Source organism: Petromyzon marinus, chromosome 19 (genome assembly GCF_048934315.1).
Source record: "Petromyzon marinus isolate PM22_M1 ecotype Great Lakes invasive population chromosome 19, UKy_Petmar_22M1.pri1.0, whole genome shotgun sequence".
NCBI lineage: Eukaryota > Metazoa > Chordata > Hyperoartia > Petromyzontiformes > Petromyzontidae > Petromyzon > Petromyzon marinus.
In genome coordinates this window covers 6618565-6646439 of record NC_133685.1, presented here as the reverse complement: position 1 = coordinate 6646439, position 27875 = coordinate 6618565, and the positions used below count along the sequence as shown (strand labels likewise).

General features: G+C 45.8%; 1 protein-coding gene across 4 annotated transcripts in view; it reads left to right on the top strand.

Annotated features, from left to right (window-relative positions):
- The window catches only part of LOC116943739 (disintegrin and metalloproteinase domain-containing protein 11-like), a 79312-nt gene extending 51888 nt beyond the window's left edge, over positions 1 to 27424 (top strand). For 3 of the 4 annotated variants that reach the window (XM_032956860.2, XM_032956861.2, XM_032956863.2), the window contains 11 exons: positions 2208 to 2279; positions 5368 to 5463; positions 10085 to 10165; positions 11876 to 11926; positions 12347 to 12410; positions 15286 to 15391; positions 19243 to 19362; positions 20763 to 20928; positions 24298 to 24409; positions 26697 to 26787; positions 26992 to 27424. In XM_032956860.2, coding sequence (XP_032812751.1) covers positions 2208 to 2279; positions 5368 to 5463; positions 10085 to 10165; positions 11876 to 11926; positions 12347 to 12410; positions 15286 to 15391; positions 19243 to 19362; positions 20763 to 20928; positions 24298 to 24409; positions 26697 to 26787; positions 26992 to 27034 — 1002 coding nt within the window. In that variant the 3' untranslated portion in view covers positions 27035 to 27424. Of the gene's footprint in view, positions 1 to 2207; positions 2280 to 5367; positions 5464 to 10084; positions 10166 to 11875; positions 11927 to 12346; positions 12411 to 15285; positions 15392 to 19242; positions 19363 to 20762; positions 20929 to 24297; positions 24426 to 26696; positions 26788 to 26991 lie in introns of those variants that run through there. The other variant, XM_076068113.1, reaches the window with a different exon arrangement.
- Positions 27425 to 27875: the final 451 nt, after the last annotated feature.

Below are 27875 nucleotides of genomic sequence, written 5' to 3'. Positions count from 1 at the left end.
GTGCCTCAAATATTTGAAGAAGTCACCGCCTGTGGGTGGCTGGTTGAGGTGCCATCTGTGGAGGGAGTACTGAGGGCAATCCAGAGTCTGAGACCAGGAAAGGCACCGGGCAGAGATGATCTCCCAAGCGAAATGCTGAGGGAAGGTGGCGTTTGTGCACAGACTGCCGTACATGACATCATAACAACAGTCTGGACCACTGGACGGGTTCTGCAGGATTAGAAGGATGCCCTGGTGGTCCCCCTCTTTAAGAAGGGGGACCACACAGACTGTAACAACTATAGGGGCATCTCACTCCTCAGTGTGCCGGGAAAGGTCCTGGCAAGGATTATTCAACATCGCCTTGCTAGGCACGCCTGGGAGAGGCTTGCGGAACCCCAATGCGGTTTCAGAAAAGGGTGGTCCTGCACAGATACCATATTTTCTCTCCGTCTGCTACAGCAGAGATGTAGGGAATTCCAACAAGACCTACATCTCTGCTTTGTTGACCTGGTCAAGGCCTATGCAACCATCAGTAGGCCTGGGCTCTGGGTTGTTCTTCGTGTTTTCTGAGTCCCTGATCCTCTGCTCACGATCATTAAGGACCTTCATGATGGTGAGCGGGCCAGGGTAAAACTACGTGGCCGGGAGTCAGAGCCATTCCCTGTACACCTTGGGGTGCGATAGGGATGTCCTCTGGCTCCCACATTATTTAACATATATTTTAACCATGTAGTTTGTGAAGCCTTCAATAGCTGTACCGGAGGACTTTCCATCTGGTACAGATACAATAGGAGGCTGATCGATGCCCGGGTGCGGTCAAGGGATGGCTCCCTATTGCTCAACCACGTTATGTATGCCGATGATCTGGTGTTTGCTGCTCACTCAGAGGAGCAGTTGGAGGTGCTGCTGCTGAACCTGGAGCTTGCCACCAAGAGGCGGGGCCTTACAATCAGCCCCACCAAAACTAAGCACCTGTCTGGATATTTTGTACCATCGGACACTCCACCTCCACAACTCCCAATTGGTGATAGGGCAGTTGTGGAGAGAGTGGAGAGTTTCACATACCTTGGCAGTGTGCTTATGACCGGCTCCAGTTTAACAGCAGAGATCTCACTCCGAATCAGTTGAGCAGCATTATCTTTTCATCGGTTGCGTAACGCGGTGTGGAAGCTCCACACGAAGCTTCAGGTTTTCTCGGCCACAGTCATTCCCTCCCTTCTCTTGGCTTGCAAAACGTGGACCCCCAAAATGGAACATTTTCGCCATTTACAAATATTTAGGCTGGCCTGCCTACGATCCATCCTGGGTTTAATCAGGCTGGATTGTGTGACGAGCTCACAGATCCTTGAAAGATCTGGACAAAGTCCAATTGGTGAGCTCCTCCGGCAGGCAAGGCTGCGTTGGCTGGGTCATGTAGCCCGCATGCCCAGCCACCGCATGCCTAAAAAGCTTTTGTTTGGCCGGATCGAGGAGGGAAAACGGGCGCGGCACGGGCTAGAGAAGAGATGGAATGATGTGGTATAGGAGGACGTGGAGCTGAGTGGACTTTCCGATGACTGGTACCAGCGGTGTCAAGAGCGTCCTCTGTGGAGGAGGCTCGTGAAGGACGCTACTGGGCAGTTGGAGGCAGTGATCCTCCAACAATAACGGAGGGCGGAGGAGCAACGCTTACAACAACGAGCGGAGCGCCGGGTGGCTAAAGCACAGCAGGTTGGCCCAGTAGGGGGCACAGGTGGTGCATCAGCCAGTCGTCTCAGTCAGTCGACCCGTGGCATCTGGGTCTGCCCCGTGACCTCCTGCCAGCGGGCGTTCGACACTTCTCGTGGCCTCAAGGGGCACATAGCCTGGCACAAGTGTCGTGGTGACGTCACCGCCACTTAGTGGCGAATGGCAGTGGTTGTTGAGTTAAGGAGTGGAGTGTGTGGGTGTGTGAGTGCATGAGTTGGTGAGTGAGTTGGTTAGCGGGTGGGCGAGTGCACGAGAGGGTGAGTGAGTTGTTGTGGCCTGCGCTGTGATGGATGAACACGATGTAAATAATTTGAAACAGTGGTGGTAGGTCGTCTGGTTGATGGCTCGTGGAGGAATCTGAGTGATTTTCATGGGAATGGTGGCAACGTGAATATTCTAAGTTTAAACGTAGGCTTTCGCGACCAATATTCCATATAAAGGTGTTAGATTGCGTAAGTATAAATGTGTCTTAAGAGTGTTCTAATGCCGTTTTGTAGCTCTTGCAGCCTCCAGAATGTGGGAACGGATTTGTGGAGCATGGAGAAGAATGCGACTGTGGCTCCTCCGCTGTGAGTGTTTCACGCTTTTCAGAAGACGGCTCTGTGTGTTGATTCCCTGTTAGAGGGACTCCTCTACTTGCGAACGACATAGGTTCCAGAGGTCTGTTCCTAAGTCGATTTTTTTCGTAAGTCCAACTTTACTTCTGTCGATTCCAAACACGTTGTACCGCATGTACACTAAACACGGACAATGGCTTTCAAAGTTGTACAATCTCCTGTAGATGCCACTGGTTCTTCACGTTCTGTAGATGTAGATGCCACCATCGCCATCTATTGTGCGGTGGTTGACCTTACGGCTCTCGGTCCGAACAGGCAACTGGACATACGGACTGGTTTGTTCGTATCTCTGAAAGTTCGTGTCGAATGTTCGTGAGTAGAGGAGTCCATGTACAGCCCAAGGCTGTACATTTAGTACATACGCAAAAATCTGTCAAAACTTGACCCCTGCCCCGCTCCCTGTACGCACGCGTACTTTTTACACCCCCCCCCCCCCCCCACCTGTGTACGCACGCTTGACGCACCCCCCCCCCCCCGAATCTTATTGAACGGCCGATATTTCATCTACGCAGAAACGATCAAGGATTAATAATATGAACGTGTTTAAGCGAACAGATAGTCCACCGCCGGACTATCTAACTCATTTGAAGGCCAATGTAGACAAATTATTATCGAGGCTTCACCCCCCCCCCCCCCGTTTCCTATGCTTTCTTACATTGTCAGTAGACCCTTCATACGCAAGCGTACGCATTTGGGTTAACCCCCCCTCCCCCCTCCATGCATACATACTAAATGAATGGCCCCTTAGCATGGTTGCAGATGTACGGTGCGAAATAAGTTCTACATACATACTTGGATCTGCTACTGACGCTACTGACACATTACCATTACAAACATTTCCACAATGGGGAAGATTTTCAAATGTATGTGAAGACAGAACGGAAAATAGAATGGGATAATGAAAGCTAATCTACTGTTTATATACAGTGAGGGAAAAAAATATTTCATCCCCCGCTGATTTTGTACGTTTGCCCACTGACAAAGAAATGGCCAGTCTATAATTTTAATGGTAGGTTTATTTGAACAGTGAGAGACAGAATAACAACAACAAAATCCAGAAAAGCGCATGTCAAAAATGTAAAAAATTGATTTGCATTTTAATGAGGGAAATAAGTATTTGACCCCTCTGCAAAACATGACTTATACTTGGTGGCAAAACCCTTGTTGGCAATCACAGAGGTCAGACGTTTCTTGTAGTTGGCCACCAGGTTTGCACACATCTCAGGAGGGATTTTGTCCCACTCCTCTTTGCAGATCTTCTCCAAGTCATTAAGGTTTCGAGGCTGACGTTTGGCAACTCGAACCTTCAGCTCCCTCTACAGATTTTCTATGGGGTTAAGGTCTGAAGACTGGCTAGGCCACTCCAGGACCTTAATGTGCTTCTTCTTGAGCCACTCATTTGTTGCCTTGGCCGTGTGTTTTGGGTCATTGTCATGCTGGAATACCCATCCACGACCCATTTTCAATTCCCTGGCTGAGGGAAGGAGGTTCTCACCCAAGATTTGACGGTACATGGCCCCGTCCATCGTCCCTTTGATGCAGTGAAGTTGTCCCGTCCCCTTAGCAGAAAAACACCCCCAAAGCATAATGTTTCCACCTCCATGTTTGACGGTGGGGATGGTGTTCTTGGGGTCATAGGCAGCATTCCTCCTCCTCCTCCAAACACGGAGAGTTGAGTTGATGCCAAAGAGCTCCATTTTGGTCTCATCTGACCACAACACTTTCACCCAGTTGTCCTCTGAATCATTCAGATGTTCATTGGCAAACTTCAGACGGGCATGTATATGTGCTTTCTTGAGCAGGGGGACCTTGCGGGTGCTGCAGGATTTCAGTCCTTCACGGCGTAGTGTGTTACTAATTGTTTTCTTGGTGACTATGGTCCCAGCTGCCTTGAGATCATTGACAAGATCCTCCCGTGTAGTTCTGGGCTGATTCTTCACCGTTCTCATGATCATTGCAACTCCACGAGGTGAGATCTTGCATGGAGCCACAGGCCGAGGGAGATTGACAGTTCTTTTGTGTTTCTTCCATTTGCGAATTTAAATCACCAACTGTTGTCACCTTCTCACCAAGCTGCTTGGCAATGGTCTTGTAGCCCATTCCAGCCTTGTGTAGGTCTACAATCTTGTCCCTGACATCCTTGGAGAGCTCTTTGGTCTTGGCCATGGTGGAGAGTTTGGAATCTGATTGATTTATTGCTTCTGTGGACAGGTGTCTTTTATACAGGTAACAAGCTGCGATTAGGAGCACTCCCTTTAAGAGTGTGCTCCTAATCTCAGCTCGTTACCTGTATAAAAGACACCTGGGAGCCAGAAATCTTTCTGATTGAGAGGGGGTCAAATACTTATTTCCCTCATTAAAATGCAAATCAATTTATAACATTTTTGACATGCGTTTTTCTGGATTTTCTTGTTGTTATTCTGTCTCTCACTGTTCAAATAACCCTACCATTAAAATTATAGACTGATCATTTCTTTGTCAGTGGACAAACGTACAAAATCAGCAGGGGATCAAATACTTTTTTCCCTCACTGTAAGGAAAAAACATTGTTCCATTGAGAGTCCATTTCAATGTCTCATCCATAGATCAGGGGTGTGGAATCTAAGAACTAAAGGCCAGAAACGGCCCACGACTTCATTTCTTACGACCACTGACTACATGAGGCCTAACGCTTAGATTCGGCCCACAAACAATATTGGTTCCCTGCAAGCATCCTGGCTGCACTGATAGGGTAGTAGAGGGGGGATACTCTCAGCCTGGCAACGACGCCGTGTTCGTAATGTTAACACGCTGAGTCACATTTCTCACCCAGGGGTCTCGTCGGGGACCCCCATGCACCAATAACACGCTTAAAATCGCACCTCCGATTAGCTATGTACGGTTACGAAAGAAGTTCAATTATACATAAATACATAAAATAATTAAAACTACGCCTAAAATTATAGTATTTCTTCTTACCACGGCCTTGCAGATCACGAGTGGTCCACAGACACAGTTTGGACACCTCTGACCTAACACGTTGTCCTTGTATTCTTTTCAGGAATGCGAGAAGATGGGTGGTAACTGCTGCAAGAAATGCACCCTGACACACGAAGCCCTCTGTGGAAATGGTCTCTGCTGCGACTCAGAATGTCAGGTTCGTAAACCGCATTGCAATTGTCCACGAAGTAGCTGTTAATGGCAGTGATGCCAAAAGTTACTTTCTCATGTGATGCGAGTGGCGGTCATACGGTGACCGGCTACATTTGACAACCAGGGACTTGTTACGGTAAACATGTGTACAGTGGGCACGTGATGTTGTTTACGTAAATAAGTTCAATTATAACAACAACAACAACAACAAAATGACGTGACAATTAGGGAGATGACTTGAGAGGGATAGAGATGGGGGGAGAGGGGGAGAGCTGGTCAGTGATGAGAGATTCAATTAAAGGAGGAAAGGTCGATTAGATCCTGAAAACATTGAGAGAGCTGTGGGGAGATGAGACGTGTCGTCGACGTGGATTCGGAGTCAGGGTGCAGCTGGAATAAGACGAGGTGATGATGGTGGTGATGCGCGTGATGTTTTGGGGCAATTGGAAAGGCAGAGAGCCGTCTAGTCACGTGCATCATGTGCGGAGCTCGCGTTCACGCGCGTTGTTCACTCGCGTTTCCTCGCACGCACAGCAGCACCCGGCTAGCCTGAAGCAGCCAGGGGTCACCAACTCCTCCCCCAGACCTCGACCAGAGATGTATAGGACAAGGAAGGAGAAGAGGTGCTGGGAAAGTCACGTGATGGAGGGAGAGAGATGTGGCAAACGTACGACGAGTTGGGCGAGGGGGAGAGATGCAAGGAATGCAAAGGGAAGAATAGAGATAAATGAGGGGGGGAAACGAGAGAGAGAGATTTGGGAAGATATGGAATTGATGGAGATATGCTAGCAATATACAATGATTGAGATGGATAGAGAGGTATAGGAAACAGAGAGATAGAGAGAGAGAGGGGCAGGGGGAATTGTATGGTACACAGGGATGAAACATAGCTGTGTGTGTCTGTGTAGAAAATTAACGTGCATGGGAAAGTAACAGAGAATACCATAAAAACAGAAACTACACACACAAAATGGAGGCAGTCCTAAGGGAGATGGGTAAAGGATTTGAAGGAGAGAGTTGACAGACGTGGAGAGATCACTTGTTCTTACTTTCATCTCTCATAACTCAGTGCTGACACAGCCTGGTACCAGATTTGAAGCTTTCGTGACTGCAAGGATCCATACTCTTTGGTTCTATTCGGTAAAGTCACGTAGCCTTCTACTTCTACTGAAGAAGGCTACTTGTGTTGTGGCCGAAACGTCGTGATTTTTGTTGTTTTATTTTTTACCTACGTGACTTTACCGAATAGAACCAAAGAGTACAGCCTGGTACCGTTTCCATGGGATCTTGGGCCTAGTTCAGTTTCCCAGTTTGTAAACCGGGCAGGAATAAAAAACGATTGGTCGTCAGGGAAAACTAAATGGAAATGAAGGGTCGGTCGGGGAAGCGTTGGGAGAAATGAATGGGATTGGTGGAGAATCATGGAAAGTTCCGGAGAGGATAGTGAAGAGAATAAAGGGAGGGATAGAAGGGGGTTCGAGGAGCCTGAACGGAGTAGTTCCCTGAAGTGTGAAGCGCTGTGCGGAAGACGTAATAAAGACGAGGTTCAAGACTTAACCGGGGCTGGAACTCCTTTACAGTTGTATCAAAAGTTGTGATAACATCAACAAGAATTGCTAGGGAAACCTTCGTCTGCACATGTTAGAAAATCATTGGCGACCCTCCCCAGAGCTGTTTTCAGTGGTGCCATACAAAGGATACATTCTGATGAAATCCTGCGGCCACGACATGCTCAGGTATTCTGGACAAATGTGGGAGATTTTTAACTTGGACGGAAATTGCTGGGGGAGTTCCAGGTCTCAGCCAGCTTTCTTCACAAAGTGGTGAAACTTGCTACCGTCTTGAAAATGGAGGGAACCATACCGAGTGGTAGATCACTGTTATAATTCAGTAGGCTCACATGACATTGACTTCTCCAAGACAGAGGTTCTTTGCAAGCCATCTGGCTACCATGAGAGATTCGTTCATGAGGCTATCCACATACAAACACAGAGACAATTTCAATCGAGAAGATGGATTCTGGCTTCGCAATCATTGAAAGGATTTGATAAACCATTTCGGGTCTTAATTGATTGTTCACGCTTACGGTGGCTTTCAGACAGCATACATAAATTTTTCGTCTCCCCTCTCCTCTTTCCGAACATAGATGGACTCGTCCATCTAAACAAACTGTCAAATCGCTATCCGTGGTGCTAACATTTAAAAATAAATAAATAAAAACCGCCACTTCTTTCAAATGTACTTGCCGTTGGTTTTCACACCTGATGATGACTGCTTGTGTTGCAGTCGAAACGTCGTGATAATTTTATTGTTTTATATTTTATTATTTTATTGTTTCCCTTCAACGTGACTTTACCGAAAGAACCAAGAATATAGATCTAAAGTGGTGAAACTTGTTGCCGTCTTGAAAATGGAGGGAACCGTACCGAGTGTTGAGGGGTCTGCTGGATAGATCTCAAACAAAGGGGGCCAAAGAAGCAAAGATTCTGCCTATGTTGTCCGGTGGGGAAAGGATCCAGAAGGGCGGCAAGTAGGACACGAGACCTGGCAATGAGTGTGGTAAGTTTAGAAAGAGTGATAATTAGAGAACGCGGCTAATACCGTGCCCTTAAAGCTATAAACTAGTTTTATTTTACCAGTGAACAATATAGCTCTTTTTCAGAAGTGACCTGGCTATCGCAAAAGATAGCTCAACGCAGGGGCTTGTTGCGTGGAAATGTATGGCAGGCAAATACTGTAAATGCACGTTCATTCTTAATGTGGAGGGAAAATCCGGAGGACCCGGAGGAAAATTCACTCGACAATGGGGAGAACACGCAAACTTCAAATTTTAGAGCAAGCGTCAGGGTTGGCATTGAACCCACGACCTCCTGTATACCAGGCGAGGTAAAAAGAGGTTTGTAGAAATTAGGAGGGAGAGAGGACCATTGGTGTCGACAGTAATCAAGAGCCGATGGTGGTGATTTTGTCAGGAAAAAAACAAACTGTTGCAGCAAATTGCAATGATCGTTTGAGATTAACCTGCTGGCCTGGATTCAGAAGGTGATTAACAGTGGCAAATATAACTCTAGGAGTATTAGTTCCAGTGGCAATCATGGCGGCAAGACGGACATATTTTCCTTGAGAGATCCTTGCAGTTGCGGAGTGATGTTTTAAAGAGCATTTGACGGATGGTTAAGACCTCACTTCCTCCAGACCCTCTCTGATTTATGAGCCATTTATTTCATCGTCCGTAGCTCGACTGAATACCATGGGGAGAGCTTCGTGGTGAAAATGAGTTGAGAGGAGCTCGGTGATCTAAAATGTGCAAAAGAGTGGAATTAACAAAGCAATCTCCTCGACAAAGGGGGAGGCTGGGCTCACAGAGAGGAAGGAAAGGGCAAAGGCATCAGTAATTGATACGGAAGTAATGGATTTTTGCAGGCGATAAGAAATATGGCGTCGACGGGAAGAGAGTGAGCAAGGTGAGGGCATCTCGAAGATTAGTGCAGGGTGATCAGATAGTCCTGCATCGGCAATGGGAAGCCAGTGGAGCAGACGACATCCAGAGATTGTCCACGGGTGCGAGTAGGGAGCCCTGTGATGGTTTCTTTGTTTTCGGCACAGTGAAAAGCAACTTTTTTCTGACAGCGTACAATTTGCTTCCACCATCCAATCGTCTCGGTGTGAATTGTATTTGACTTGCGTTTGCACGTGTGTGTGTGCGTGTGTATGTCCGGGAGAGCGGTAGTGCAACGGTTAGCGCGCTGCGCTGTGAACCCGCTCATGGCCAACACCAGTTACGATTATTTGAACCGGTCCTGGGCCTCCCTTAGATCGACTCAGCCACAAATGAGTACCTGGTGCAATGTGTAAACATCGCCACCGGGGAGACAAAGGCGGCTAGGCTTGGTGCTGGCCACCCACCCCCTTTGTGTGGCGTTCCGGCCTTCATAAGTGCTCGCTTACATGGGGGAATCTCTGTCTTTGTTGCACGAGTGTAACTGCATGAGCAATTTGCGAATGCATGTGTCGATGTGGTTTTGTGCAAGCACACGCTCGTGACAGATGAGGTCTGGATCTTGTGAAACCTGTGCACGCATCATGTGCCAGAAATTGTGCAACTGCTTGCACGCTCGTCAAAGCCCAAGCTGTACATATTTACTGTGAGCTTTGTGGACCGAAGTGTGATTTTTGTTGTTGTTGTTGTTCTATGTAGTTCACACTGGGGTTGCTCAACGAACAACCTGTAAATGGGTAAGCGCTTTTCAGAATTGGTTACCGGTTTCAAAAGTCAGAAACCGGTGACCGATCTCCGTGGGATTTTAATGGTGAATGAAAGTAACGTTGCCTCATTGTTTCAACTGTTGCACTGCGAGATTTAATCAAACTGGCGACCTCTGGATCGCAATTCCCCATGTTGCTAGCAGTTCCATCGCTGTGGCAGCTCTCTAACCTTTCTCATCCGAACTGCTGGACGTGTTTGTGTTCCGTACGCATAACCTGGTGTTTTAGTGGGAAATGAATTTTGTTTCCACAGCTCTGGCTTCTATCACTTCAACGTAAAGTGCATTCCCACGTTCCGCAAGAATGGCCAAAATGTACTTTACCTGCATTGGTGGTAACCAAAAATCCCTCTTCTGCAGTTGCTTTCTCGGGGAGAAGTGTGTCGGGAGGCGGTGAACGATTGTGACGTCAACGAAACGTGCACGGGAGATTCCAGCCAGGTGAGCCCCAGACGGTGTCCTCCTCTCTTCCTTTGCCAGAGTGCGTGCGTGGTGCCAGTGGTGGGAGCCACCTCCACCCTGGTTACAAATTACAAACGAAACTAAAACTATGTTTTCTTGTTACCAGGTAAGGCCCCGCCCACTGAACTATATACATTTTTTTCAGAAGCCACTTGGCTATCACAAATGATGAAATGTATAGCAACCAAATACTCTAAACGCGCGATGTTGATTCTAAATGTGGAGGGAAAAACCGGAGGACCCGGAGAAAAATCCACGCGACCAGGGGGTGCAAACTCCAAATATACAGCAAGCGTCGGGGTCGGAATAGAAGCCATGACCTCCTGTATACCAGGCGAGGTAGTAAACATCTCCTAGCCACCATGGCATACAAATTTAAAGTCAAAATGAAAATTCTTGCGTGAGGGACACAAATGGAAAAACACACGCAGCAGAACGTGTACCCAGGGTAGTCGATTACAGCAATATATCTTGAAATTCTGGGGTTTATCTTTAACAATATAGGACATTTCATTTCTAGTTTCGCTATTTTCTGTGTTCCTCCGTGTCTATTTTCAAGCCACCTTTTTAAAAAAGATGATGTTGGCAGTGGTGCACAAGCACAGACAACAACAAAAACACTCAACACACTCACCAATAACAACAACAAAAACACTCAACACACTCACCAATAACAATAATAACAAAAACACTCAACACACTCACCAATAACAACAACAGAAACACTCAACACACTCACCAATAACAACAACAAAAACACTACTACTTGGGCCTTGTAAAGAGAAAAAAGTATATGATAAGCCACGCTTCAGGCAATAGCCCTTCTTTACGGCGCAGAGACAGGCCAAAGAAGCAGAGTGACTCTCACGAACTCCACCTCCACGCCTGATCCCAATGGAACCTCCTCCTCCTCACTCCTCAAGCCCCTCAGCCACCTCCTTCAATCACCAAACAGCTCAGGCTGATACATGAAGCACTTTTTGGCCAAAGTGTTAACGTTTTTATTCTTTGAGGTGTTCTTGACAAATCTGTTGAGATTTTTTGTCTCTTTTCAAAAAGTTGTTCATTATTTCCATGCCCCTGGTGGCTGCAGACTCTAATGTTGATGCCAAATGTATCGGTAATCCTCTCTGCTCTGCTGATTTTACCTCCCTTCGAATTGAAGCCCTGTACCCGGGGATATTTTGCCAACAGGAATTCAACGGGAGAATGTTTAACCCAAGTGCAGTTTACTTTACGGGGTATAAAGCTGGCGATGGAAACTCCACAGCAGTGCGCTGGGATGCAGTAGGCTGGGTCTGCCACACTGCTTGTGGCAAGTGCCTCGGCTAATGTACCTGCAGTGAACACATTTATCTGCTGTGATTTTTTTAAATACAGGACATTGATAACTAACGCCTTACTGGTCTCTGTTGAATGACTGCATGAACCTCTTTCACGGTGAACGTTTATTTTGTTTAACCAGGTGGGACCTCAAGAGGCAAGGATAGTCTCATTTGCAAAAGTAGTCCGACTCAGTGCATGAATGTACAAATTAACTTCATAAATATATCAGCGCATGCTCCATCCCCTTTGCATTTCATCGTGCGAGTGTGACAATGCTCGTCGCGGCTTTGGGGATTTTTTTTTGCGCGTGACCTCTGTGTAGATGAGGTTGTGTCCGTGTCGTTTCACTGCGTCTCATTTTAGTGTCCAGAAAATGTGCACAAGCAAGATGGATACTGGTGCAACGACCAGCAGGTACGATCCTTGCTTGCTACCATCATCTTTAAAATAATTGTACTGCAAGCTTCATCTTATTTTATTCCAGTATTACACTTATTTTCTCAGGAAGGCCTGATTTTTTTTTTAAATATATATCAAGTGAGTCATTTGCAGGTATTTCTTTCCAGCATTGGGATGTTTGGCCAATGCCAGTTACAGTTGTGTGGCGGTTTTTGTTGGCTTTGGGAGGAAACTGGAGATCCCGGAGGAAACCCACGCAGAACAGGGGTGAAACAAACAAATCCCTCAAAGAAAGGCACCCGGTTCGGGAATGTGACCCAGGCACTTCATGCTGTGAGCCAACGAGTGCTTCCGATGGAGTGACCTTGCTGCGCTACCGAGCCGCCGCCGTCACCTTGACTGACCGCAGCCCAACTCTCGCTGTGCCTACTCCAGGGACGCTGCTTTCAAGGAGAGTGCAAGTCACGAGATGGACACTGCAAGTACATATGGGGACCTCGTGAGTAGCGATTTTCATTGGTTCGTGCTTGGCAAATCCCAACTTTGCTGTGGTGGTACTCTTCGCAGTTCTTTGCCACGTGTATCCGTGATTTTGTTCAATGAGTGGTGTCCAGGGTGAGTTTCTGTACAGGACTGTGCAAAGACAAAGATTCCCCACCCACCCCCCCCCCCCCTCGCCGTATAACCCTTAACAGACTGTTGGGGCAAGTGCTGTTTGCGAGTAGCACCTATGAAGGCCGGCACTGTAGCACATGAGAAGGGTGGGTGGCCAGCACCATGCCCGAGTGGTGATGTTTACGAACCGCACCAAGTACTCATTTTGGGATGAGTCGACCTGGGGGAGGTCCAGGACCGGTTTAGAAAATCATCACTGGTGTTGATCGTGAGCGGGAATCCAAATCGTGTCCCCGCTACCCACAGGACTGTACAAGCACCACGACACAAACGTCCATAGTTCATGCAATACTTACCATGCACTGGTAAACATGGTGGAATTTTAAAATGTGCAAATCTTTGTTCTAAACAGCCTTGTTTTCACAGTTTACCGTAATGCTTACCGAGTACAAAAATATTCTCTGCAAGCTGATGTATTCCAATTAGACACGTGCAGCACACTCGTCATCGGTTTCTTAAGTTCAAAAGTTTTGGCCGTATATAAACTGCTGACATTTTTACACAGTTAAAACTTGTTGTGTTAATACATAAATTGGCCTCCGCCATAGAAATGCGGAATTCCCATTACTGGGCCAAGATTACCTGCTGACATGAGCTCCTTTGATTATATGGGTACACACACTGACACATCTAACTACTTTGGAATCTCCATAAATATAAATGTGTCGTTAAACCCGCCACCACCCGACACGGCCAATTAGTAAGATTTGTCATGTAAACAAAACGTGCCAATTAGTTACTACTTCAGCACACCGGTGTTTTGGAGAGTAAACCCACAACATTTACAATTTGAGTAGGACATTTCGCCGGTAATTACAACCAGCATAATCAGGCAACAACCAGAGTCTAACCAAAAAACAACCTCTATTATGGATATTGGTCGTGAAAATTACCTTGGAATCTGTTGAGACTCCCACACACATTTCAATGCTTAGTACAAAACACGATAATTAGATGGATGCACTATATGTATTCATAGTTTATAATTTAAACAGGAAGAGCTCAATAAATTGTTAAGATATAATTCATGGGCGTCATGCGAAGGTACAGCTGTTACTACACAGTACAGACCTTAGTTAAAATCATGGTTACCTAATTACAACGCTCAATGTGCCAACGTTTGCAATTATGCTTCGTGTACAGAAACAAAAGGCCGTAATAATTATTCTTATGCTACGTATAAAGGTCTCCTCCTTATCACATGTGGGGAGTGCAGTGTGGGCGGGTTCAAGGCGGTCGCCCTCTCGGATGCTGTAACGTTGCTACAGAAACAGTGCATGTGTAGCGGGTCCCCAAGGAAACCGGAGACATAGCTTAGAGGCAACACGTTTTATTCAAATACCGTAACACAAGGTCCTTTACCCCCGCTACCTGTGGAGGTATGGCCTCCGGGCTGACGTGACCTATCACTGGGACTACGGGCTCTGAGTCCTCCGGCTAAGGGTGACCTCGGGGAGGCTACGCTGACCCGACCCAGCCAAGGTGCGGGTCTCGACCACTGGCCCGCGCTCGGCCCCGGTCCTTACAAGGACGTCGGGTGCCGGGGGTCCCCAGGGTCCTAGCCTAGCTGGTCTTCAGTCTTCGTCTTCAGAGCACTGTCCCCAAGCCGTCCTGAGGTCCGTCTTTTATATCCACCTCGGAGACTCTCCGCCCCCTTTCTGGAACCTTCCAGGGGGCTCTGGAATAACCCCCCAACCCCTCACCTGGGGTCGGAGGGGGAACTCGGCCTCTCAACGGTCCGGCTCCCTCTCTCTATCTCATGGTGGTACCCCTACAGACCTGTGCCCGCAACTACAGTTAAGTATACATAGGGCGGCGTGTGCAATGTATTTCCGACGCTACACATGTATCTATGGCAGTCTTTTTTTGCCAGTATCAAGATGATGGAAAACATTTTTTTTACCCTTTTCGGCAAGAATAGACGCGATGATAAGAAGTCCAAACACCAAATAGGCATCCATCACAAGGCATCAAGTCTGCATTAACCATACTCGCTTATGGTAAAACATGCAAAAATGCTTCGATAACAGATTCATTGTCCTTGAAACGGATTGGCCTACACCAGTGACAACCTCCTTTATGGCCCTGTCTCACCAGTGCCAGACCAAAGAATGGCAAAAGGCGAACAGCACGAATACAATGCAAACATAAAAGTCTTAATAGCTTGGGTTGAGCAGTTATATTCAGGACCCTTTTTTCCCAGTACAGTCTGTTCACCTAAAACACCGCATTTTTTCATAATGCGAATTGGATATAACGCAATTAATGCATTCGGGAACACATTTTTTATTACATGGATGCTAATTGGATATAGCGCGCTTCAGCGAACAGAACTACGTCGCGCGAGTAGGGATAAGCAGTCGTACGGCTGCCTCGGCATAGCATCACACAAGGCGGGATGCTGCTGGATGCTTCTAGATGCTACCCAACACGCCACAGTCTTTGTTCGGCCTGCGTGCGCATCTCACGTGTTATCGCGGACTGCGCTTTACCCGATATTGTTCATGATAACGCGATTTTTCCATAACACGGTGTTCTTCAGGAATCCACCTACCGCCGCGTTACAGGAGAACACGACTATATTCTTGCCGGCAAGCGTAAAGCAGTGCTTGCGTTCATCACGAAGCATGGCGGTAACGTCGAGCGTTGTGCCGCTACATGCTTTTGCGTCCCACGTGCCGATCCCTCTCTTGTTTCAGGCGTGGTGTCGGCCGATAAGCATTGCTATGAAAAACTCAACGTCGAAGCCAATGAGAAGGGCAACTGTGGCAAACGTGATAGCAGCTGGATACGGTGTCAAAAAGAGTGAGTATGCAACTTTGTTACCCATCGCTCACTCTCGTCTGCCGCTGCGAAAGAAAGGAGGCCCTCGATATTTCAGCTCCCTTGTCCCTTTATTGACCGGATACAATTCCCATGCAGCCGAGTGTGCCATCTGGCTCAGTATTTAGACAAACTCAAGCCAATATTTACTGGCGAATGGCAGTCAGATTAATTGTTGTGATATTTCTGTTTTCTATCACTGACGGTGAAAAATACCCTGTTTTTATTTTTTATTTATCCCGCTAATTTGTTGTTATGCAATCACTGAGGCAGCATTTCGCATTCAGCCTTCTCGGCAAAAAACGTTTCCTCGGTGTCCCCCCGTGCAAAGCCAAAAATCGCCGCGTCGGCGAAAGAGCGACGGCAGGCTCCGTATCCTGCGGAGAAAGCGCTCCACTGCTTGGCATCCGCTGGACGAGCGCGGTAATTTGCGCACGGTCCCACGGGCAGACAACGGCGGTGAGCGACGACCGGTGCTGCCGGGACGAGAGGGGTCCGGCGCGGTGCGGCGGTTCTGCCCTGGCACAAAATCCTCGCCGCGTAAACCCCACGTAGCACGGGGTGATCCCTATTTGTTTTTGAGTTAAGGCACGTGCTAGTTTTATGAAAACAACTCTCGTTATTGATCCTCTTCCACCCGACAAGATTGTTACATTCACGAAGATGTTATTTACCCACAATAGAGGGTTTTCGTGGGGGGGGGGGGGTAAATATAAATGTGTCGTTAAACCCGCCACCACCACCCGACACGACCAATTAGTGAGGTTTGTCATGTAAAAAAAAACCGTGCCAATTAGTTGCGAGTTCAGCACACCGGTGTGTTGGAGAGCAAACCCACAACATTTACAATTTAAGTAGGACGTATCGCAGGTAATTAAAACCAGCCTCAATAGGCAGTTTTGCCACAATTCTGGGAAAAATCGCCTGATGAAGCTGGTTGTAATCACCAGCGAAACGTCGTACTCAAAAGATGAGTGAGTGAGCAGCTCAGCCGTGGCTTGGCTCAGGGTTCGGCTCATTGAAATCCTGAGCATGGCTGGGACCGTGCCTAGAGCCGGCTCAAGTTGAGCGTGGCTTCGAGCTGCCTCACTTGGGTCAGAGCCAAGCTTGAGCTGAGCCATGGCTAGGAATACAGGTCTACATCTCTTAGGGGAGGACCAACTATTTGTTTCCGAATTTTTATTAAATCAGATTTTCAATTAGTTACGAGTTCAGCACACCGGTGCGCTGGAGAGTATTTATTTACGCGTGCCGATGTAACCGATCAAATTGTGACCGACGAAGCTCCTCCTCGCCGGCGGCTGAAGACTTTTCACGGCTGAATTTCATGCAACACGTGGTGTTGCTCAAACTGCTGTGAGCTTCGGCAGGCAGTGAACTCGGAAATGGAGCTGAGGCGGCTTCAGCTCACCCAGTGCTCTCAGGACCCGCCGTGGCATCGCCAACTGCCTCCGAATGCATCATTCCATATTTTTTTCTTGGTAATTTAGGACTGGCTACTTTCAAATACGTTCATTATTTCAAAGATGTTTTCCATTTATTCAAAGGACTTCACTGAGATGGATACCTGTTGCGCTTCATGGCACTGATTTGTGCGTTTGTCAGCTTACGTGTATGTTGTTAGTTGTGTTGGTTCTGTTGATTTCTTATGGAGTTTAAATATTTACTGGCCACTGATGTTGGGGCACCATGCGACATTTTGTTTATAACTCTCTGGTCTGTTGAAGTTGTTTTTATTTCTCTCTCTCTCTCAATCGCTTGTGTGATCACACTTTACCAGTCATAACTGGATTTGCACAGGACATCCACTTGATAGAAATCCACCGTGCGTCCATCTCCTTGACACGCACGTCCTGCCGCAGCAGAATGTATGATGTTGAACTTCTTTCGCACCGCACGTAGCGAACCGTGCCAGTCGGAGGTGCGAATGTGCATTCGGCTGTTCGTATCTGATGCGTTTGTTTTTTTGGTGTTCCTTCATACGCACACCGACCTTGCTGCCGGTGTCCCCGACATAGTGAAGTCCACAGCTTCAAGTACCCGCCATGACCTTCACGGCGGGTACTTGAAGCTGTGGACTTCACGGCGGGTAATTACAATACAGTCAGCTGAAGCATCCCCCTCGATGCCCTAGCTCATTGCCCGATGAAGCTCAAAAGCGATTTGAGCGAAACGTCATCATACGTTGCGTTAAATTCACGTTAAGGTCATGAAAATTCTCAAGTCGCTGGCGAGAAAAGGGTTTCATTGGTCATAATTTGATCAGTTTGATAAATATATTAATAATATCTGTATAATCGTGACAATCGTGTCAGGCGGTGTAGGGTTAATGACAAGAAAGGTGGCGTAACGCTATCATGTTACCTGACCCAAAAACAAATATGGATCATTGCATTGGATACAAAAACCTACGTTTTAAGCTAAGCTTAGGATTGGTCATGCACACACACCAAGGCCTTTCTAACCTACATACATGTTTATTTTCTTAACACGTATGGTTTCACAGTCAATGCTATGATTATTAATAGATTATTGGGTTTGGCCAGGGAATGACCTGGCCATATAAGTGTCATACAACACTCCACCACCGCACACAGCCACACAAAATAAATTGTCACACGTGCGGGTGTTTAACAACGCACTAATTATTATATTTCAAAATTATCCTTCAACTCACCAGCAAGTGAGAGGAAACAAAAAATAATTGATGCGTTGATAAATGCTTATGCACTAAGTGACAATTTAATTGATTGGTTCTGTCCGGTGGTGGATTGTCTCAAGACACACATTTGGCCAGATTATTACATTGCCTAACCCAAGAATCGGTGATGGATCATGTTTATTCATCTCGTGTTCATATACGAGGTTGGCTGTAGTCTTGCGACCCACATGGTTACCCACAATGCCCAGCGTGTGTTCCACAGTTCACTTCTTTCACAGCTTCTACCATGTACGTTGAACTTCTTTCGCACTATACGTAGCTAACCGTGCTAATCGGTGCGAGGCTGCAAATCTTCTTGGCCAATGTATGTCGGTTGGAAGACTGAATGAAAATTCAGGCCAGCTAATCTGCTTACTTTGGGCTTAGAAATACTTCGTAATGTGTGCGAGGCCATGCGAACTTAGCGGAGGGTAAATTTAGCGGAGGACTGAAATGGCTGTACGGTCTGGGCCCCATGTGACGATGAGCGAATGTCTAGCTGAGAAGAAGCGATGCACGCTCCCACCATGGGCTTTCTGTCGCAATTGTAGGGGGTATTGCATGCTGTGCGCCATACAGCAGAAACCACGCCTTGTAAGTCATACGGAAGGGTGACCCCTCACACTGGCTTGGCCCAGCTGCAGTCGCTGTTCTCTTTGGTAATGAACAACATTGCCAGCTCTTGATGAATGTTAAGTTGCTACTTAAACGAGCATTGAGGTGGAGTTCTCTCCCATTTATAGCCTTAAACCAGTAATGAAAATTACACATTTCTATGATGGGGGTGATGATGGGCTGAGTCAACCCCCAACCAGGATTTTAAATCACAACCTCAGATTATATTATTGGTTCTTTTGGTAAAGTCACGTAGAAGGGAAACAATAAAATAATTAAAAAGTAAATAAAATTCTCACGACGTTTCGACTGTGACACAAGCAATCATCATCAGGTGTGAAAACCACAGCAAGATTGTGAACCGCTCGGTCTGCCACAGAGCCACCTGGCCGAGTGTTTTACTCTTTGCCTGCAGGGCGGATTTGCAGGCTGCAATACGGACCTTTGCGTGGTTCATGTCGATGAACTGAATGCCTCTGGATTCACTTCAGCTGCCGTTGGTGTCTTGTCATTACAGTGACATCCTGTGCGGATACTTGCATTGTTCCAGCATCGCATGGCCTCCCCGAGTAGGGGAGATGGATGGAGACATTACCAAGGTGGAGATGTACAAGGAAGGAAGATACATCGATTGCAGGTAAAATGTTCTACGCGTTGCTTTGGATGGATATTGATGGATCGCCATTTAGACCATCGCAAGATAAACAATGTGGAAGGTTTTACTCGATGACAAAATATGACTCAACCCATTGGCCGAGAGGTCGGAGGTCTTCAGAAAGGTGTGAGGCTGCTCAATCATTAGCGTCGTTGTGGAGAATGTAAGTAACAAAATGAATGAACAGATACACCTTCCTCCCATATTTATATTCACCTAACCAAATTAAAATATTAAATAGTAAAAAAAAGTCAAAGTACATGGCCTTCTGGGAGTTGAATTTTCAAGCAAACTCGGACCGATTTAGACATTCAGTGTCTCATCAACAGAGTTAGGCTCGATTAAACCCACGCTAATGAACTGCGAGATGTTTGTGTAATAAACGACTTCCACGACAGGTTGAGACTTGCGCCCTTTCTTTATTTAGTTATGACTGCTCGGCTCCGCACTCTCTTCCCGATGGTCACCCTCTCTCTCTCTCTCTCTTTCGCCGCATGCACGCGCTCACTGCTCCTCCATTCCCACGCGGCTTCCCTCGCTCTCGCTTCCGCCGGGAGTCGGGAGAGCTTCGGCCCTCGAGGCTGCCACGTGGTCGGTGAAGAGATGGCGGAGACACAGCCCTGACCCAGGCTTCCACACCGAACCCCGAGTCCGCCTCTTGCCTCTCCTTATATCCTCCTTGCCGGAGCGAAGCCCCGCCTCTAACCACGCCCCCCTCAGAACCTTCTCAATGGTATCACGCATATACCCCCCTGAGCTCCACCCATGAACTTTGGCCCAGATCGAACCCGTAGCCCTGATTGGCTATCACCGATGCGGCAATGCCTATGCAGCCCTCCGTCACCCGTCGGTGTGCTCTCTCATTACATTTGTATAGACAAGGACGTTCTGTTAGATATGGGTCCTAGTTCGTTGCAAAACCAAGTAATACATAAAACACAGAGTGATCATTAGCGTCATTGATGAGACACTGAAGTATGACATTTGGACCTTTTTCATTTGAAAAAGAGTTCGATTCCTGAGGTATATGAACTCTTTTGTTTTAGAGATCTGCAAGAAATTCATCCACTAACTGCAGTTTCTTGTAATTAAATGCAGTAACTCAAACGGGAGTAGTAATTTGTGCGTGTTTTTCAGTGTGCGTGCTCTCAGAATGACCGTTTATTTTTTTCTGAGTATAAAAATTTACACGGTGACGTTAATGCGTCAGTAAGTGTTCTGATATAATGCATGCGTTGCATTTTTTACACAAATCATGCGTCTCCTAAAGCAGTCCACATTTATCAATAGGCATTACAAGATCAGTGTGTGCCAGCTTACGTAACCAACACGCTTGCTCTGTAAAATGCTCATTGTGTGCTACGTTTTTGTTGTTGTTGCAGTGGTGGCCATGTGATGCTAGCTGATGGAATGGACCTGGGATATGTTCCAGATGGAGCTCCCTGTGGACACAATATGATCTGCTTGAGACAAAAGTGCAATGCAATCCGTAGCCTAAACCTCACGGCGTGCCCATCGAATACAGAGGACAGCTGCTCAGGACGTGGGGTAAAAACTTATTTAATCTGCTCTTCACCTTTTACGGGCGACGTGCCACCAATGCACCAATCAATACTGAATTAAAAATTAGTCTCTTGATTTGTTTTTTTTATTATTACGCTTAATATGCATGCGTGATGTTCATACAGTCATGTTGAATAACTATGAATAACACAACCAATAATAGATATTAATTGTAATTTATATTATTACATTAACCCCCCCTAGTCTTCGCACCTGATTGGCTCACAAGTGACGACATCACATTTATGCTTCCAAAATTTAAGACCGAAACAGGAGGATGATTTCTGCACAGCTCTGGCTGTCACCTGATGAAGCTGGTTGTAATTACCGGCGAAACGTCTTACTCAAATGTATAAATGTTACATAGATAAAATAAAATAAAACAAAATAAAAAGAAAATCACGACGTTTCGGAGGCAACACAAGCTTCCATCTTCAGGTGGAATAGTCACAGCAAAAGATCACTCTACACAGATCTTTTGCTGTGACTATTCCACCTGAAGACGGAAGCTTGTGTTGCCTCCGAAACGTCGTGATTTTCTTTTTATTTTGTTTTATTTTATTTTATCTACGTGACTTGACCGAATAAAAGCAAAGAGTATGAATCCTTGCAGTCTCGAAAGCTTTAAATCTAGAATTATAAATGTTGTTGTGTGTTTACTCTCCAACACACCGGTGTGATGACCTAGTCACGAATTGGCATGTTTTGTTTACGTGACAAACCTTAATAATTGGCTGTGTTGGGTGGTGGCGGGTTTAATGACACTTTTATATTTACACGATCTAACCTCCCAAAATTAGGCTAATACCTGTTAAACTGATTTCGCTGGTTTACCCAAGACATCCTCAAGACTATGTTTCAGGAGTGTTCTGCCAAGTTTTTCGCAGTAGGGGGGGGGGGTCACGTTGCTGTGTGTTAGTCCCAATTGACAACATTTTTTGCTGGTAAGGTTCCAGCATCGAGATGCGTTGGCCAATGGCACTTACATTGTATATTATTTTTAGCGATTGGAGGAAAGCGGAAAACTTGGACAAAATCCATATATCTTCTTTGGTTCTTTCGGTAAAGTCATGTAGAATGAGAATAAAATAATAAAATTAAGAACATGAATCCTTGCAGTCACGAAAGCTTTAAATCGAAAAATAAAATCCATGTAGAACTAGGGAGAACTCACAAACTGCATACAGAAAGGCACCCTAGTCGGAAATCGAACCCAAGCATCATTGCTGTTCGGCACCAGTGTTACATGTACCACTGCACCGCACTTGACAACCAAATCAGTGATTGCTTTGATTTGTGTCGTCAGATCTGTCAATGTGTCCTCCGCATGGTCGTGCGCAACACGACACGAACGTGACGACTTCAAAGCCCCTTTATTATTGTTACTGGCCTCTTTGCCCGTTCTGACGGAAGCTGTAATACAGTATTTATGGGGGGAAAAAAGAATAGTCGTGTATAATTGTATCTTGTGTAAATTGAACGGCAGTGAATTTTTTTTGCACGAAAGTATGCCATCAAACACTTCACTGCATTTCACTGTAGCACTTTATATGACTGACATTCAATTTGTTATAATTCACTACTCTGATACGTTATTCGCTTCTGCTTTCGGTCGCTGGGGTTCAAATAAATTGGATTGCAATACAACATCTGGAAAATCACCGAGAAATGTCTATTTAACCAAAATATAGAAGCATAAATGAGACTTGTCTTTTGTCTCAAGTGCTGAAGAAAGAATCCAGTTTGGTGCTGCGTAGAATTATTTATTAGATTCACTTTCATTTATTAGATTCACTTTCAATAAAGAAACGTGAAACTTAAAGCGAATTTGCGAAAAAATATTATTTCCGCACGACCTTCTTACTGACGGGGGGTGCGGCATGTGGAGTGACGTCACGCGCAGGACACAAACTCCCTCATTAATAATCATGAGCGGATGACGTCACTCCACATGGAGCTCCCCCCTCATCAATACTCATGACCTGATGACGTCACTCATGTGGACCCCGCCCCCACCCCCTCATTAATAATCAAGGGCGGATGTTGTCACTCCACATGGAGCTCCCCCCCCCTCTCATCAATAATCATGGCTGATGACGTCACTCATGTGGACCCCGGCCCCAATCCCTCATTAATAATCAAGAGCGGATGATGTCACTCCACATGGAGCTCCCCCCCTCTCATCAATAATCATGAGCTAATGACGTCACTCATGTGAATCCCGCCCCCACGCCCTCAATAATAATCAAGAGCGGATGACGTCACTCAACATGGAGCTCCCCCCTCATCAATAATCATGGCATGATGACATCACGCATGTGGACCCCGGCCCCACCCCCTCATTAATAATTATGAGCGGATGACGTCACTGCACATGGAGCTCCCCCCTCATCAATAATCATGGCTGATGACGTCACTCATATGGACCTCCGCCCCACCCCCTCATTAATAATCATGAGCGGATGACGTCACTCCACATGGAGCTCCCCCCCTCTCATCAATAATCATGAGCGGATGACGTCACTCCACATGGAGCTCCCCCCCTTATCAATAATCATGGCATGATGACGTCACTCATGTGGACCCCGGCCCCACCCCCTCATTAATAATCATGAGTGGGTCATTATTTTCGCTTGAATATTTCAGATTAACTGCAATACACACGTCATTGGACGGGCTATTAGGCTACTTTTATCATAATTTAGAAGCAAAAATTAGACTTACCTTTAGTTTCAAGTGCTGAAGAAATAAATTAAGACACCAAATACACTTTGTTGCTGCGTAGAAATATTGATTTTATTACATTTCAATAAAGAAACGTCAAATTTCAAGCGAATTTGCCTAAAAAAATGTTTTAGTTCGGATCGACCTGCGGGGAGTGTAAAAATCCCCCCGCTCATGATTATTAATGAGGGGAGGGGGGGGTCTCTGTTGCAGTGACGTCATGTACGGATTAAGCACTGTGCTGCGTATATTAATGTTTAACTTTCTGTCAAGAAACGTCATATTTTAACAAAAATATCTTTCCGCTCGACCTTCCGCTAAGTGTAAAAATCCACCCGCTCATGATTATTTTATTTTTATTATTGACGGGGGGGGGGGGCATGTGGAGTGACGTCACGCGCGTTACACACATTTCTAGGATGTTGTAGTATTATCATGAGAGCTTGGGGGGTGGGAGAAGAGACGATGGGAAGGAATTCCACAGTGGAGCAGTGTGGAGAAAGATGCAGCCAGAATCCTGCAGCACGCTGGTTGAACGCGGTCTGTGTTGAATGCCAAAAAATATGAAGTTACTTGAGTTTTAAACATTTAATCAAATGTGCTTCTTTAACACTGCCCCTGAATTCTCAGATTTGCAGCAACATGGCCAAGTGTGTTTGTGATCACGAGTGGGCTGGGAGCGACTGCAGCATCTATGATCCACTCATCATGGCACCGCTTCCAACTGAAAAACCAATTCCAGGTCTGCTGTTTTAATGGTACATTTATAAGTTATGTTTGTATGTACGTTTAACTTATTCTTGGTTATTTCGGTAAAGTCATGTAGAAGGGAAGTAATACAAATAAAACAAAATTAAATTCTCACGACGTTTGGGCCATAAAATCTAATTTTATTTAATTGGTAAATTTTCATTATTTTATTATTTCCCTTCTACGTGACTTTACCGAAAGAACCAAGAATATGAATCCCTGCAGTCACGAAAGCTTAAGTTTATGTTTACCTTCTTTTGCACCGTACATACCCAACCGTGCTAATTTATAACCTTTGGGGAAATTTCCTTAAAGGCCCCCCCCAGCCTTTTTCACCCAGCAGTATAAATGGGTACACCGTAGTTTGTCGATGAGTGGGTCACGTGTGGTGGGGTCAACTGTGGGTATGCCCACAGGTCTGGCCACCGTGGAAGAATAGACCAAATACCATCTTCATTTTGCTCTCGTGGAGGCCCCTTCCACCAGCAGTGGCGTAAGCCAGCAATTGCAGAGTTCTACTTTAACCGTTCATCTCTTAGCCTTACAGGTGTGCGTACATTGATATAAACTTGCCTTTACATATAGTCGTAATTAATATAGTTATGAAGGTGGTGTGTTTCAACTGGCTCATTGAGATGTCAAGCTCATCATCATCACAGCCTTTGACACCAGGCAAGAGCCCAGCTGACGGACGAGGCCCAGGGCAGCGCTCTTCGCGGTGGCTGGAAACACCGAGGGCCAGGCAGGGCAGGGGATAGGTTAGGAAAGAAATCGGAGGTAGTGAGAGACAGCCCAGAGATGAACAGAATTTATCACAAAATAAGGCAGGGAAAAGAAAAGAAAAACAGAGCGAGCGGGAGATAGGGTCAGGAAACAGTTTTTGGGCTGGGCAGCAGCAGCAGCTCGACCTGCAAATAGCCTCAGCTGTGGCAGCAGGGCCGTATTATGCAATAGGCACTGTGCCTAGGGTCTACGATATCTTCTTGAATATATATTGCAATAGCAAGGATAGGCACAGTGTATATACAAAGAGTCAGGAGTCATGTCAATGTGATTTTTTTTCTCACCAGAGATTAACTTTTTAAAATATTTTTTTCATTGCAAAAGTACCAATAACATTTCGATTTGAAGCTTTCGTGACTGCAAGGATTCATCTTCTTTGGTTCTTTCGGTAAAGTCACGTAGAATGAGAATAAAATAATAAAATAACACAATAAAATTCTCACGACGTTTCGGCCACAACGCAAGCGGCCGTCTTCAGGTGAAAGGTACAGAACTGTGGCCGAAACGTCGTGAGAATTTTATTGTGTTATTTTATTATTTTATTCTCATACCAATAACATCTTCAAATGTTTGTTGCACAATCAAGCGAGTGACAGCAGCAGTACCAACTGTAGAAAGTTATCACTGAAGACCGATGAAACAGAAGTGCCTAGGGCCTACAAGAACCTGAATCCGGTCCTACGTGACAAGAGCACCAGGAGATGGAACCAAACGGGTGTCCTCTGGTTACGTCCAGTGTGCTATTACACAAATGTGGCGGCTCCCGATTTTGACTTTTTTTTCATGCTGTTACCAGTTCGTATGTATGTATGTTGAACTTCTTTTGCACCGTACGTAGCCAACCGTGCCTAGTCGGATGTGCGGGTAAGGACAACAAACTAAACACAATAAAACAAGCAGTTCTAAAGAAATTCGTTTTCAATGGAAACCTAAAAAGCAGTTCCGGAATAAAATATTTTAACCATCCTACTAATAATAATTATTATTATATCTGGATGCTGCTGTGGTGTAACGGTTAGCACCACTGGACTTGCAATACGGATGTCGCCAGTTCAGTCTTACGGTTTGCGGCAGTTGAAACATTGGTGCAAGTGTCTTATATCGGCCTCTGTCCACCCAGCAGTGTCAGTGGGTACCACGTCAAGTGGATGGATCTGCAGGGTGCATGTGGTGGGGTAAAGCATGGGATACTCACACCCCTTCCAAGATATCTCACAAGCATATAGCAGAGCAGACCAAAATACCTTCCAGACAGGATCTCTGGAGTTCCCTAGTGGGGGCTCTTCTGCCAGCAGTGGTGAAAGCAATTGCTGGGCTGTGCCTTTACCATGTTGTTAATATGTTCAAGGATCCAGATATTAAATGGATGATGAATATCATTTAGTATTTTTTATTTATAAAATGTTTCTTGGCCTTGATTAAACTGTTGGTCGGCGCATGTCGAAGGACCCTTTTACTCAGCCATTGATGCCATTTGACTGTCATTTTATTTTCAGGGCCCAGTGCTGCAAATATTATCATTGGATCCATTGCAGGCGCCATCCTGGTGGCTTCTATTGTCATTGGAGGAACTGGATGGGGTTTTAAGTAAGATGCACGACAGCAAAATATATTAAATCGCACACACAAAAGCAATGAGCTAATACCAGTTGGAATCGTTTTTTTTTTCTTTTTGCTATCAAAAGGTTCGGTCGCAATGTAAGCTCCGGCACGTATCATGGAGTGGGCGACTTTTGTCTTGCAAGTCTAAAACCACGCTTGTAATGTTTGCCATGTGTTGCGTCTGGAAAGGCCTGCGCCAAGAAGAAGGGATGCTGCTCAAGGACCCATATAAACCGTTTCAACGCCGTTGGATTGATTTGCTGATGCCATATTTTTAAAACTTTGCATCGATACGTAACTTTTGTACAGCCCTTGCACTATGAAATACGAAACTGTATATTATCTATGCATGATTCAATGTGAATAATTGCTGGTTGAAAAAAATATATCATGAAATATTACAAATAGAATGCTTAAAGTGTTAATGCCTTTAAATGCATGGTTGAGGTATAAAGCAACATACATTTTTGAATTATTCCAAAAAAGTACCATATTTAGCATTGACAAAGAGCATGGAATTATGTATACACTATGGTGTACTTGGCAATAATTTTTTTTTTAAGTTTGCAAATATACTGTAAACTTTCTTAAAAGTTTAATTATAAACAAACTTGAAAAATTGTATTATCTTTGATGTCTGTGCATTGTTTAGGATTTTCAGTCATGTAAAAGTACAAATTCGTAAAGCACAAGTGGGATATACTTCTCTGGGAACCCTGACCGTGATACAGGAAAATGGACGAGGGGTGGGAGAGCTGAGCCAGGGGGGAGGGGGGGATAGCAAAGGGGGGGAAAGAGATCGGTGCCCTGGTAAAGTGTGCGTAATGGAGAGAAGAGTCAGAACACAAGTCGACAGAGGAGAACCACATTGTTGTAAACACTGCCAATGGTTCCTGAGACAGACTCCCCAGGTGCTCCATCGTGGGGAGATTGCACGATTTCCATTGCCCATCGCCTCAACTAAAACGGTCCGAGGGTGCTGTAATTATTCTCCAAAGAGGGATTCGTGAGTCCAATATTAAACGGGAGGTGGATGCCCAAAAAGCAAGCGTGGATGGGGGTGGGGGGGATAT